Here is a 13,275-nt window from a genome sequence, read left to right as displayed (position 1 = left end):
TAGAGGGAGGAGAGGTATGAACGAGATTAGTGCGGAAAGTAAGCTTGATGTCTAAGGGACGGAGAGAATTGTTGGGATTAGAAAGACCGGAAATGTAGGGAAGGCAGAGGACAGAAGAGTTCCCAGGAGTAGAGAGTTTGGGAGAGAAGAAATTACATAATTTCTTCAATACTTTGGAGAAACTGGCCCATCTCTTTCTGACAGACTTAGGGAGCACAAAAATAGTGTTAGGCTTGCCGACACTAACAATGCTCTTTTCTGTCACGTCAGAGATCACAGCCATCCTATTGACTGGACTGCTAAAACTGTCTTCCCTACTTCCAACTTTAACAGTCGCCGTCTGGTTGAATCCTCCCTAATACACAACTTTCCTTGTATGAATCTTAGTCCTGGCTTCGTCTCTGTAGATGCCTTCCTCTCCCACTACATTGTAAAATGCTCCAAACTTCAGAACACCCGTGGCTTAACCTGATTCCTCCTTTTTTCTTCTCCCTCTTTCATTTTTCTCTTCCTCTTTTTTTCTCTTCTGGGTTGTCTTTCTTCTGCCTTGTGTTTCTGTTCCTTCATTATTTATTTCATTATTTCCTCTCTCCCCACCTCTGTGTTCTTGCTCTCCCTCTGTGGGCACCTAGCTCCCTTGCAGTGCTCCCCTTTCTTTGTATTTGACTGGCTCCTCCTCCTTACTTCCCCATTTTTACTTCCATCTCCGCCACCACCACCACTATTACTACTACTACTACTACTACTACTATACTACTACTACTACTACTACCACTACCTCTTCCTGCCCATATATACCCGTCCTGCTCTACTTCTCGTCAGTGTGACTTTGTAAATGGTCCAAGTCGGACCGAAACGTCGTCGTAAGCTCCTCTCTTCTATGTGCGGGTTATGTGTGTGTGTGTGTGTGTACTCACCTAACTGTGGTCGCAGGGGTCGAGACTCAGGTCCTGGCCCCGCCTCTTCACTGGCCGCTACTGGGTCCTCCCTCTCCCTGCTCCATGAGCTTTATCATACCTCGTCTTAAAACACTGTATAGTTCCTGCCTCCACAACATCGCTTGCCAGACTATTCCACTTCATAACTCTGTGGCTGAAGAAATACTTCCTAACATCTCTTTGACTCGTCTGAGTCTTCAGCTTCCAATTGTGACCCCTTGTTTCTGTGTTCCATCTCTGGAACATCCTGTCTCTGTTCACCTTGTTTATTCCACGCAGTATTTTGCATGTCGTTATCATGTCTCCCCTGACCCTCCTGTCCTCCAGTGTCGTCAGACCGATTTCCCTTAACCTTTCTTCGTAGGACATTCCCCTTAGCTCTGGAACCAGCCTTGTTGCAAACCTTTGCATTTTCTCTAATTTCTTGACGTGTTTGACCAGGTCTGGGTTCCAAACTGGTGCTGCGTACTCCAGTATGGGCCTGACGTATACAGTGTATAAGGTCTTGAACGATTCCTTACTGAGGTACCGGAACGCTATTCTCAGGTTTGCCAGGAGCCCGTATGCAGCAGCAGTTATCTGGTTAATGTGTGCTTCTGGCGATGTACTCGGTATTATACTCACTCCTAGATCTTTCTCCTTGAGTGGGATTTGTAGTCTTTGGCCTCCTAGCCTATACTCTGTCTGCGGTCTTCTTTGCCCTTCTCCGATCTTCACGACTTCGCATTTGGCGGGGTTAAATTCTAGGAACCAGTTGCTGGACCACGCATCCAGCCTGTCCAGGTCTCTTTGTAGACCTGTCTGGTCCGCATCTGATTTAATTCTCATTAATTTCACTTCATCTGCAAACAGGGACACTTCTGAGTCTATCCCTTCCGTCATGTCGTTCACATATACCAAGAATAGCACTGGTCCCAGGACTGACCCCTGTGGGACCCCGCTCGTCACCGGCGCCCACTGTGATACCTCATCACGAACCATGACTCGCTGTTGTCTCCCTGTTAGGTATTCTCTGATCCTGTGTGTGTGTGTACAAGCATTTTAATTTTAACTGTGAACATAATTTTCATGAGTTTACTCCTGAGTTACAGCGACAGTTTAGAACCAATTTACGTGATCAAACTGACATATCATGTTTGTATTAGCTTTGAATATACTTTGCATAAACTCTAAGGCATTTAGAGGAAGTGTGTGTGTGTGTGTGTGTGTGTGTGTGTGTGTGTGTGTGTGTGTTTATATACATACATATATGATAAGTTACTGTGTGACTAACTCGTAAAGGCGTGTTTCCAGTGCGTGTACAATGAATGGACAAGACTGCCCTTGCTGGGGGCAGTATTGTCCATATAAAATTCGAGTAGGATATGTCTGAGTCTATGCCATATACCGTCTGTTGCTATCCTGCGGCTGCTGGTGCACCTTATCCCCGGGGCTAACCTATCCCACCCACCACAACACTAGCTGAGGGTCCTCTCCCACATACTATCTCTGTGCTGACAACTCTCTCCCTCTCCCCCCCTCTCTCTCTCTTCCATTTGTACACTCTTTAATGCTGACAATCCTGTCTCCCTCGCACTCTTGAACGCTGACAATCCTGTCTCCCTCGCACTCTTGAACGCTGACAATCCTGTCTCCCTCGCACTCTTGAACGCTGACAATCCTGTCTCCCTCGCACTCTTTAATGCTGAAAATCCTGTCTCCCTCGCACTCTTGAACGCTGACAATCCTGTCTCCCTCGCACTCTTGAACGCTGACAATCCTGTCTCCCTCGCACTCTTGAACGCTGACAATCCTGTCTCCCTCGCACTCTTGAACGCTGACAATCCTGTCTCCCTCGCACTCTTGAACGCTGACAATCCTGTCTCCCTCGCACTCTTGAACGCTGACAATCCTGTCTCCCTCGCACTCTTGAACGCTGACAATCCTGTCTCCCTCGCACTCTTGAACGCTGACAATCCTGTCTCCCTCGCACTCTTGAACGCTGACAATCCTGTCTCCCTCGCACTCTTGAACGCTGACAATCCTGTCTCCCTCGCACTCTTGAACGCTGACAATCCTGTCTCCCTCGCACTCTTGAACGCTGACAATCCTGTCTCCCTCGCACTCTTGAGCGTTGACAATCATGTCTCCCTCACATTTCTGAATGTTGACAACCCTGTCTCCCTTCCTTCCTTCCTTCCTTCCTTCCTTCCTTCCTTCCCCCCCCCCCCACACACACACAAATACACATTTCTCCATGCTGGCAACCCACTCTCCAGCGCGCACACGCACACACTCCCTCCCCCTATCTATCTTCTATCTTTTAAGAACTATAAGAGGTCATCAATCTAATGAGTCGAGTGAGAGTGGGATTCCTGATGCCGCCTAACTCCCGCAAGTACCCCTCTCCTAACCCCTCCTACTCCAACTCTCTCTACGAATATCCTGCCTACCACTCCACCTGTCACTCCCAAGACCATCTACCCCAACCCCCACCTCACTCCACTCTCTCCCTCACCCTTATAACAATTAAAGTCATCCTTGTTTTTGTGTTGGCTTCCACCTGTTGCCGCCGCCACCGCCGCCTCCTCTTCCTCCTCCATCGTTTCCTTATATTATTTATATGATTTTTACCTATTGTTTTTATCTCTTTGCCTTACACTATATTATCTTCTTCCCTTCTTCCTTATATTGCCTTAACTCAATCTTTAACCACTTCTACCTATTTTCTTTAATTCCTTAAATTTTTATTTTCCTCTTGGTTTTTTTGTGCCTAGTTTCCAGGATTTTGTGTAGCCATTTGTTCTTGCTCTACCGTCCGCAGGATAGATATGGGGAACACAAACTTGCAGTTTCGGCTACAAAAGCTAAATGTAAATCCTCTTGATATTCACTAATTCTTGCCGTCTATCTCTGTCTGTATCACACACACACACACATTCGCTCACACATTCTCTCACTCACACACACACTCCTCTTTATTCTCCCCTTGTGCGCCTCTCCCATTATTATTGTGATATTTCCGTCGAAAATATATCCAGGCTACAATGATAAATGCTTCCTGTCTTGTCTTGCTCTTTCTGAATTCATTTATCTCAGTATCGCTAATTAACTTCTTGAGTCGTTGGATTTTTTCTCTCTAATCTTCATCTCGATACTGTACTCGGTTCGTGTTATATAAACGGTGCTATTTGTTACTATTATTCTGTAGATATTAATAAAAATAAACACTATTATTGCATTATTATTTATTGTATTTTTATTTCAATTGAACTCACCCTGAGAACATTTTTTTTTTGTCTGCGCCCTGTCCTGGCGGCAGTGAAAGCATTATTATACGTCCTGGGAATTATTCATCTATTCTTGTTTTATTTTGATCTCAACCTGAGAGTTCCATTCATGAGTTTGCACTTCATTATGGTGCAATGGTGGCATTACACCATAATGAAGTGGCATATTAGTGATACTTAGTGTGCTACGTCCACCTCAGCATCACCCCTCGCCTCCCTGCCACCCGCCAGACTATGGGAAAATCGAACAGGTGGCAAACCGACCCTCAACCCTCAGGCGTTCTTGAGGGCCTAACCCGGCTACACCTACCAACTCCATTATCGACCTTTTTCCGACCGGTTTTAAAGGCCGTTGCTGTCCATCTGGGTTACCGGGCGTGGGTTCTATAAGCTCGATGGGAGAATCTTTCATTATTTCATCAGTGGCCTGTCCTGTGCTGTCCCCGGGGCGTTATAAAAAAAAAAGTCGCTAACTCCTGGCTGCATCCACATACTGTGTTCCTACGCCTCCTCCCGAACAGTTATCTTCCCCTACCCTTCTTTCCTACGCCTCCTGCCCAGCATCTATCAACTCTCCCTACCCCTATTCCCTGCACTTTCTTCTCCATCACCTGAATCTTCTTTCTCTCACATGTCTCTAATGCCTCAACGCCTATCATCTACCCCTGTTCCCTATGTCTCCTCTCCAGTACCTATAGCCACACACGACCCCCACACTTGTCATGTGATGGAATATGACAGGAAAACAAAGCAGGGTATTTTGCTGAATAAAAAATAACTATACCTTGTTACTATTTCCTCATCACCGTACGCTTCTCCCCCACCACCTATCACGCCCCCTTTCCCTCCGTCTCTTAGACACCGCTCCCCAAAACTTCTCATCTCCACCATCCCCGTGGATGGGTCTAAGTGTTACCTAGACCGCTTCTAATAAGGCTACTGATCTTGAGATACGGGCCGTCTTAAAGCTATTTAGCTCAATTCCCTACGCCAATACAGAGTACAGGCACTACTTCAAGTGCCTGTACTCTGTAGTTTACAGTTCGACAAATTAAGTTTGAAAGAAGAGAATATCGGAGGTAGTGTTGGACGCTATGTACGTAGCTGGGTGACCTTGTTTATGTTTTGGTGTGTCAGCTGTTCTGCCCCTCCCCCTCCTTCAAACCCTCCCTCCCTCCCTCTATCCCTCCTCTCTCTTGTGCTCATCTAACAGTAGTCGCCTGTTTGCAGGGGTCGAGTTCCTGCTCCATTCCCGCATCGAATATTTTTGGATTCGCAAATATTACTCGTGTGTATGTGTGTATGTGTAATCACATAATTGTGGTTGTAGGGGTCGAGACTCAGCTCCTGCCCCCACCTCTTCACTGATCGCTACTAGGTCTCTCGCTCCGCTCCCTGAGCTTTGTCATACCTCGTCTTAAAGCTATGTATGGTGTGTGTGTGTGTGTGTGTGTGTGTGTGTGTGTGTGTGTGTGTGTGTGTGTGTGTGTGTGTGTGTGTAGTTCACTTTCCGTTATTTATTTGTGTTTCCTTTTCGTTCGTTCACTTGTCGCGTTTTTGTGCTCATTTCTCCTGGGTTAAATTCTACATAATTTTCTGTATAGAACCATTGTAAACCTTTCAAATTACGTACGAGTTGTAACAAGATAAACTTGCACCACCATGTTCCTAAGTTCTAGTTCAGTTCCCCCACCATCATTTAACCCCCCTACCATATATTTCTTCTCCCCTCTCCACCATCACTGTCCCCCCCCCCATATATTCCTTCCCTTTCTCGCGGGTATCCTTCCCCTTCCTCCCTAGCACTGCTGTCACCTACCTGCTTGCCCCTGCTCTCACCTACCTGCTTGCCCCTGCTCTCACCTACCTGCTTGCCTCTGCTTAACACTACCACCACCCATCTGACTGCCTCTACTTAGCCCTCCTCCCACAGACCTGATTGCCTCTGGGCCCCGTCTACTTGTCCTGCCTGGAGTTCAGATTGACATAATTTCACACTCAGAGGCATGCTAGTGCTTTCCTAGAGAATCTCTAAACTCGCAAGGGTCATACAACTCTTGAGGAACAGGAGACAATCAGGTTTGAGCTAAGAAAGTGAAGAGTAGATGCACTTACTTAGATCAAGATCCCTTTACTGGTGTGGGACCAGTAATCCGGTCTTAGACGAGACCTCCCAAATAGTAACTATTATGAATAGTAACTATTAAGAATATAAATTATGAATAGGAACTATTAAATAGAATTATTAATAAGGATTATTACGAATGGGAATTATTACGAATGTAAGATTTACTTGTCATCTTACGTCTTGGAAGAAAAAAAAAAAAAGACGTTCATCTGGGAATAAGTATGTTAGAAAATTTTCTGTGACACTTATTAAGCGTCGTCGTTTGCTGGGTATCTTGACGCAAAATCGAGGGGTTAGACGCGATTTTGCGTCTGGTCTCATCTTCACATTTGATACACCTTTGATGAGTTTTCGAGTTTTTCTAATACCGGAGCCATGTCCTGGGTCTGGCCTGCCTGGTGCTTGCCTGATCAACCAAGCTGTTGCGGCTGCCAGCCTACTGGCCCACATATCCATCGTAGCCTGGTTCATCAGTCATTTGGTGGAGGCAACTGACCACTTTCTTCTAGAAATATTTTACACGGCATCTCTGCCTTTCACTGGGTATCTCTCACTCCAGTATGATGTTATGGCAGTGCGTAGATTAATTACTAGGCCCTCAAATACCTTTCACGTATATATATCTCCCTCTTCTCCACTCCAGCGAGTACTTATTCAGGACCTTGAGGCGTTCCCAGTAATTCAGATACTGTATTGGCTCTATGTAGGCTGTAAATCATCTCTATTCTAGCTCTGATATATCCCTTGCCCTGAATAGAGTTGTCAACGCTGAGCAATGCTCTAAACGAGAGCGATTTGAAGTGTCACCATTGGTACTATTTCCCTTGTTCTGAAAACTCTCATTATCCACTTCGTCATTTCCTTGGCTGTAGTGACATTTGACTTGTGTTCTTTGGAAGAAAGGTCTGCTGCTGACATTATTACTCCCAGGCCTTTCACGTGTTCCTTTCTTTCTATTTGATGATCTTCTTGGGTTTTGTATCTACTGTCCCTTTTGCGTTCTTCATTCTTTTCATATATAAGCAGCTGGAACTCATCACAGAACGTCTTGTTGTTCTCCAGTGCCCACTGGAAAGCCCTGCAGTTTTTCCGAGTCTTCTACCCTGAGACTAGTTCTATCCCTGAAGCTAGTTTTGCCACTAAGACTCGCTCTGTACTTTAGGCTAGTTCTATCTTCGAGGCCTGTTCTATCTCCCTTCAGTTTGCCTCTTGTTGAATCCAGGGGCGGGGGTCACCGCTCCATCTCCCCGGTCCCAAATCAGACCTCCTGGTTCATTGCATGATTAATAATCTTGTTCATGTTAGCCGCAAGCAGTCCACCGTACTCAACACAGCCCTGCTGATCCTCCTATTTCTTTCTATCTCTCAAAATGTAATTTTATCCTGAGGCTAATTGTAGCCTCCATGGCTTGTTTTCATTTACAAATGTTTGTGAATGATAGGAAAGGATATGAAAGCTGATTACTAGGGTGTTTGTGAATGAAGGAGGGAGGGAGGGGGTTGTAGTAGCTAACAGCTGATCCCTCGAGTGTTTGTGAATGGGGGAGGGAGGAGGGGGTTGTAGTAATCAACTGAGACCCCAGGCACACTTATTCTATGCTGGGAAGATGTTTGGTGTTGATGTTGCTGTAGTGGTGGTTAGGGAGGGGGGAGGGGGGCGGAAGTACCACACACCAGACTTTGTTTAGAAAGTTTGCCAAGTCATAGATGCATGATTTTTTCTTATTGGTATGCCCTTGTGTATGTATATATGTACTCACCTGTATGTGGTTACAGGGGTCGAGTCTGTGTGTGTGTGTGTGTGTGTGTGTGTGTGTGTGTGTGTGTGTGTGTGTGTGTGTGTGTGTGTGTGTGTGTGTGTGTGTGTGTGTGTGTGTGTGTGTGACGACCAGTTGTCAAAAGCACTGTGTAATGCACACACGCACACGAACACACACCTTTAAGAAGACGTATGATGAAGCTCTTGGAGCAGAGAGAGAATGATCTAGTAGCAATCAGTGAAGAGGCGGGGGCCAGGAGCTATGAATCGACCCCTGCAACCACAATTAGGAGAGTACACACACACGGATATATCTGACTTTATCTCCTAGTATGTCATTCACATATAACAGAAACAGTACTGATCTTGTCATATTTTTCTTTTTTTTTCGCGAAGCGAAAATTGTTACACCTTCCCAGTTTCGTGGAGGTAAGTATCGAATGCCTTCTTGCAGTCTAAGAATGTTCAATCCATAATTGCCTCTATCTTAGCTCACTTCTCATTCTCTGTAAAAACTCGAGCATGTTTGTGAGGTGAAATTTGCTATCTCTACGGCTGCGATGATAATTATTTATGTAATAAAGTTGGTAGAATTACCGACAATATGTAAAGTAAAAGGACACAAGTGCAACTAATGTGACATTTAATTATGGCAACGTTTCGCTCTCCAGGAGCTTTATCAAGCTTTATCAAGGCTTGATAAAGCTCCTGGAGAGCGAAACGTTGCCACAATTAAATGTCACATTAGTTGCACTTGTGTCCTTTTACTTTACATAATTATTTATGAAATAACCTCTCTGTTACACTATTCTCTTCCTGATTATCTCCATTACTATACACGGTATATCCCTTTTTTGACTACAGTTGCTGTCTTCCAGATCTCTGACAGCTATTCTGTATCCACTGACTTGCAGGTCGTAGATAGTGGTTCAGACAGTGCTTTTGGTCCCTCTCACAGAATTCGTGACGAAACTGACGGGTTCCATGGCTTTTGACGTATCCAGATCATTCAGAAGATTAACCTCTTGTCCTACTATATGTTACCAATACCCACTGGTGTTGCTCCTCTTCTCACTGAAAACAGCTTTTTAAATCGTTCGTTCAGCTCCTCGCAGTTGTTTCTCGTGAGCTCTTTCCATTCCTTCATCAGTCTTATTACCTGATATTTTACTGTCGTCTTCCTTGTAATGTGACTGGGAAGCAGTTTCAGTTCACTCTTTGTTTTGCTGCTATGTAATTCTCGCACTCTTACTCAGCTTTTTTTCTCGCTCTTGCATATACGTTTTTGGCTCTCGTGTTTATTTTCATCCATCCTTCCTTTCTGATAGTTTTCCATTCTCCTGCACTTTTGTTTTTCCCTCTCTGCCTCTTTGGTTGAACCACGGACTTTTTTTTTTTTTTTTTTTGCCTTTTTCTGATTTGGTTATGAAGTCGTTCACTGCCTCCTACCACTTTCCTGCCGATACTCCATCTCACACAGTTCTCTTCCCCATCCCACTGCATTTAGGAATAATCTCGTCCCTTCAGCGTTACCTCCTTCGGAATGTGAATTTCTCCAGTCTCCTCACCTGCTATTCTTCACCTTAGTGTTTTCGTCCATAAAGTAACCAAAATTCAGTACCGTATGGTGGCTAGCGTCCACAGGTTCCTCTTTCACCTATATCGGATACACTTACGCTAAATACTAGATTTATTCTTGCTGGCTCTTTTCACTCTTGTGGTGTCCTTGACATGCTGATACAAAGTTCTCCATGACCACCTCCATCATCATAGCTCATAACATTCCTGGTCCCACATGTAGGTACCAATGTTAGCCTTTTCCCCTGTGGTTGAAATTTCCCATTAGTAGCTTTCCTTTTGCCATGTGGAGGTCTTATTGTGGTCTTCGCCCACATGTAACGGTGCCTTAACTGTTAAAGGACAAAAATGCACAATACCGTGACTGGAACAATACACAAATAACCCGCACATAGGAGAGAGGAGCTTACGACGACGTTTCGGTCCAACTTTTACTATTTACAAAGTACCTCCCATCTTCCCCACTGGCACTAATATAAAAGTCTCTATCCGTGTGCCTTTGTAATGGATTGACAAAGCTTCTTGTGCAGACAAAGTTCGTCTCGCTAAAGGTACCCAGGTGTTGCACACGTGTTTTGTTCATCAACTTGATGGTATTACACCTCTGATTTGATGACAGTGTGTTTACTTTCGTTAACCAGTAGACCTCAGTGTAATTATTGGTTGTAATACTGAGTTTACTTGTAAACAGTGTAATTACTGGTGTTCATACTGAATTTTGGAAATGGACTCCGGTGCAGTTTAATTATATATTAATGCAACGTTTCTCCTATCAGAGGCCTTGAAGACAAAATTCCTGGTGGGCGAAACGTTTAGTAAATGTCTCGACTTCAGAAGAACTGTTTTTTTTTTTAATTTACGCACAGCTATGTGAGTTGCTCTCCTCTGTTATAAGGGAGGTGCATTGATGGTAGTGAAGGGCTTTTGATCCAAGACATTCGAGCTATCCTCTCATTCATTGGGTCAAGAATGATTACGTCATACCCTAACCTGTGTACGACACGGGTTTAGCGCACCCCCAAAGAAGACAGCACTGATGTTCTGTCATATTCCTGATGGAACACATTACTGATAGATTGATGAATTGTGTTCTATTGCAACACTTGGTTATCTTCACTGCAAATTTTCGAGCAATAAAGATACCCAGGTGTTCTGCAATAAGTGAAGAACTCGTTCCTTCCTAAGTGGATGTGACTTGGACCTGACTAGCTTGGGCCAATGGCTTAGGCCGGTAGGTGACTTGGACCCGCCTCTCATGGGCCAGTAGACCTTCTGTGGTGCTCATTCTTATGTTTTCTGTTTTTTTTCCGTTGCAGGGTGCTACCTGGGGTGTTGCTTACGAACTGACTGGAGAGGCAGCTCTCAGCTACCTGGAGACGCGGGAGGTGTCCCTCGGTGGCTACACTACCAATGTGGTGACCTTCTTCCCCAGGGACGCCTCCCTTAACCCCTTCCCCGTGTTGCTGTACATCGCCACGCCCTCCTCCAGGGAGTGGGCAGGCTCGGCGCCCCTACACGAGATCGCCACGCAGATTACCCAGTGCTCGGGACCCTCAGGTAGGTCTTATGACAGAATCACTCTGCCTTCACCTGTTCCTTACTTCCTCCCTTATTCCTCATCTGTGTCCCTTACTTTCCTCCCATCCCTTACTCCTCTTCTGAGTTCCCCAACTCTATGCCTCCTCCGACTCTCACTCAGCTCCTTTATATTCTTCCGAGTCCCTCACTCTCTCCCGTACTTCTTATTCCTCTTTATTGGGTCCACTCTTCCTCCTTACTGATCTCCTGAGCTCCTTACTATTACTTTATCTTTTTCCTTATTCCAGGCCGAGTACAACTTGGTATTCTTCGCTACTAGACGGAGGATCGAGCCTACGTAACTACGGAGTTGAGGGATCCACGCTGGTTCACCTTTTCATAGGCCACTAGATTCGATTTCTTACAGCTCTGGGACTAATACTGTTACAAACTCTTCTACTTTTTTAAGCTTTGTGTGTGTGTGTGTGTGTGTGTGTGTGTGTGTGTGTGTGTGTGTGTGTGTGTGTGTGTGTGTGTGTACTCACCTATTTGTGGTTGCAGGGGTCGAGTCTTAGCTCCTTAGTGTGTGTGTGTGTGTGTGTGTGTGTGTGTGTGTGTGTGTGTGCTCATTTGTACTCGTCTATTTGTGGAGCAGGGATATTCACAGCTCTTGGCCCCGCCTTTCCCTGTTTCAAAAGCTGTATCGTGCGTGCGTGTGGAGTGAGAGAGAGAAAGAGAGAGAGAAACAGAGACAGACATGATTTTCACATAGCTGATGACACTTGTGTTTTACAGGTCACAACGTGGAGTACCTACTGCGGCTAGCACAGTTCATGCGGGAGAAGGTACCCGAGGGCTACGACGAACACCTAGCCACTCTGGAGACGCTAGTGCGCCTGCGAATCAAGGAGAACAACCTCTGTCTCAAAGCCCTGATGGGAGACGGCCCCACGGAGCCACAAGCGGCGGCGGCTGCTGCTGCGGCAGCAGCCAATATCAGACAAGAGCCACAACCGCAAGAAGAACGGCGGGACACCTTCCAGTTCTCAACAAAACTTCCTCCAAAGAAGCTTCGTTGTCTAAACGTCTAGAACTAGGTGTATGATGTAGATAGACCTACGGCCTAGTGATTACTCCGGCCTACTCCAGGGAAGAGGTGCAAACAAATTAATTAACATGGACCCAGTTTAACTATAAATCTCACTCGTCTTGAAAGATATCTTTACCGGTACAGTGTAAAGATGTCTTTACCGGTACACAGTGTAATCTTTTCCAACACACAGTGATACATGTATTATTATACACTGAAAAATTTATTCCAACTCAAGGAACGAAGACGACTCGACCCATGGCAAGACAGTCTTACTGTTACCAAGACACCGCTCATTACTGGGTCGGGGCCTCTGCGTTCCAGCTGTTGTTTACAATAGTTAATCTCTCGTTAAAAAAAAAAAAAACACGGTACGGGTGAGTTTAGAACCCACGGCAAGTCAGTCGTAAAACTCCAGGTCAGTGCGTAAGCCCCTGGGCCAGCTGGTTTCTCACCCCATTCGTACGGTGTTTTTGCAATCGTGTTAATACGATTTCGTGAGAGGCATTGCCGGTGATGTGTTGTAAACACACCTGCAAGACTTGATTATTTCTCTCTTCTTTGTGTTCTCCCGGAACAAGGTATTCGTAAGTTCTCTCCGGCTGTATTTTATGCAACAATTGTTCAGAAGATTTCTTGCTCTATTCTCTGAAAACAGCTGTGTTCGTGTGCTCTCTCCAATTATGTTCACCATCAATAGTTGTTTAGTTGTCTCCTGTTATGTTCTACAACAATTGTTCTTGTTTCCTGTTGTGTTCTACAGTAGTTGTTAGTAAGTTCTCTCCTGTTGTGTTCCAAAACAGTTTGTTGATAAGCTCTCTCCTAACCAAAAACAAAGGCATAATAATGTGACTGGAACAATACACAAATAACCCGCACATAGGATAGAGGAGCTTAAGACGACGTTTCGATCCGACTTAGACCATTTACAAAGTCACACTAACAAAAAGGAGAGCAGGGAGGGAGTATATATAGGCCAGCAGACAGGGACCTGT

At 45.2% G+C, this 13,275-nt stretch overlaps 1 protein-coding gene across 2 annotated transcripts in view; it reads left to right on the top strand.

Annotated features, from left to right (window-relative positions):
• LOC128699312 (putative glutathione-specific gamma-glutamylcyclotransferase 2) overlaps nt 1-12,692 on the top strand; it is a 103,189-nt gene extending 90,497 nt beyond the window's left edge. For both annotated transcript variants that reach the window (XM_053791923.2, XM_053791922.2), the window contains 2 exons: nt 10,989-11,229; nt 11,986-12,692. In XM_053791923.2, the coding sequence (XP_053647898.2) occupies nt 10,989-11,229; nt 11,986-12,281 (537 nt within the window). In that variant the 3' untranslated portion in view covers nt 12,282-12,692. The remainder of the gene's footprint in view (nt 1-10,988; nt 11,230-11,985) is intronic.
• The last annotated feature ends 583 nt before the right edge of the window (nt 12,693-13,275 follow it).

This window comes from Cherax quadricarinatus, chromosome 61 (genome assembly GCF_038502225.1).
Source record: "Cherax quadricarinatus isolate ZL_2023a chromosome 61, ASM3850222v1, whole genome shotgun sequence".
NCBI lineage: Eukaryota > Metazoa > Arthropoda > Malacostraca > Decapoda > Parastacidae > Cherax > Cherax quadricarinatus.
Note: the sequence above shows the minus strand (reverse complement) of the source record. Positions and strands in the feature narration are given on the sequence as shown.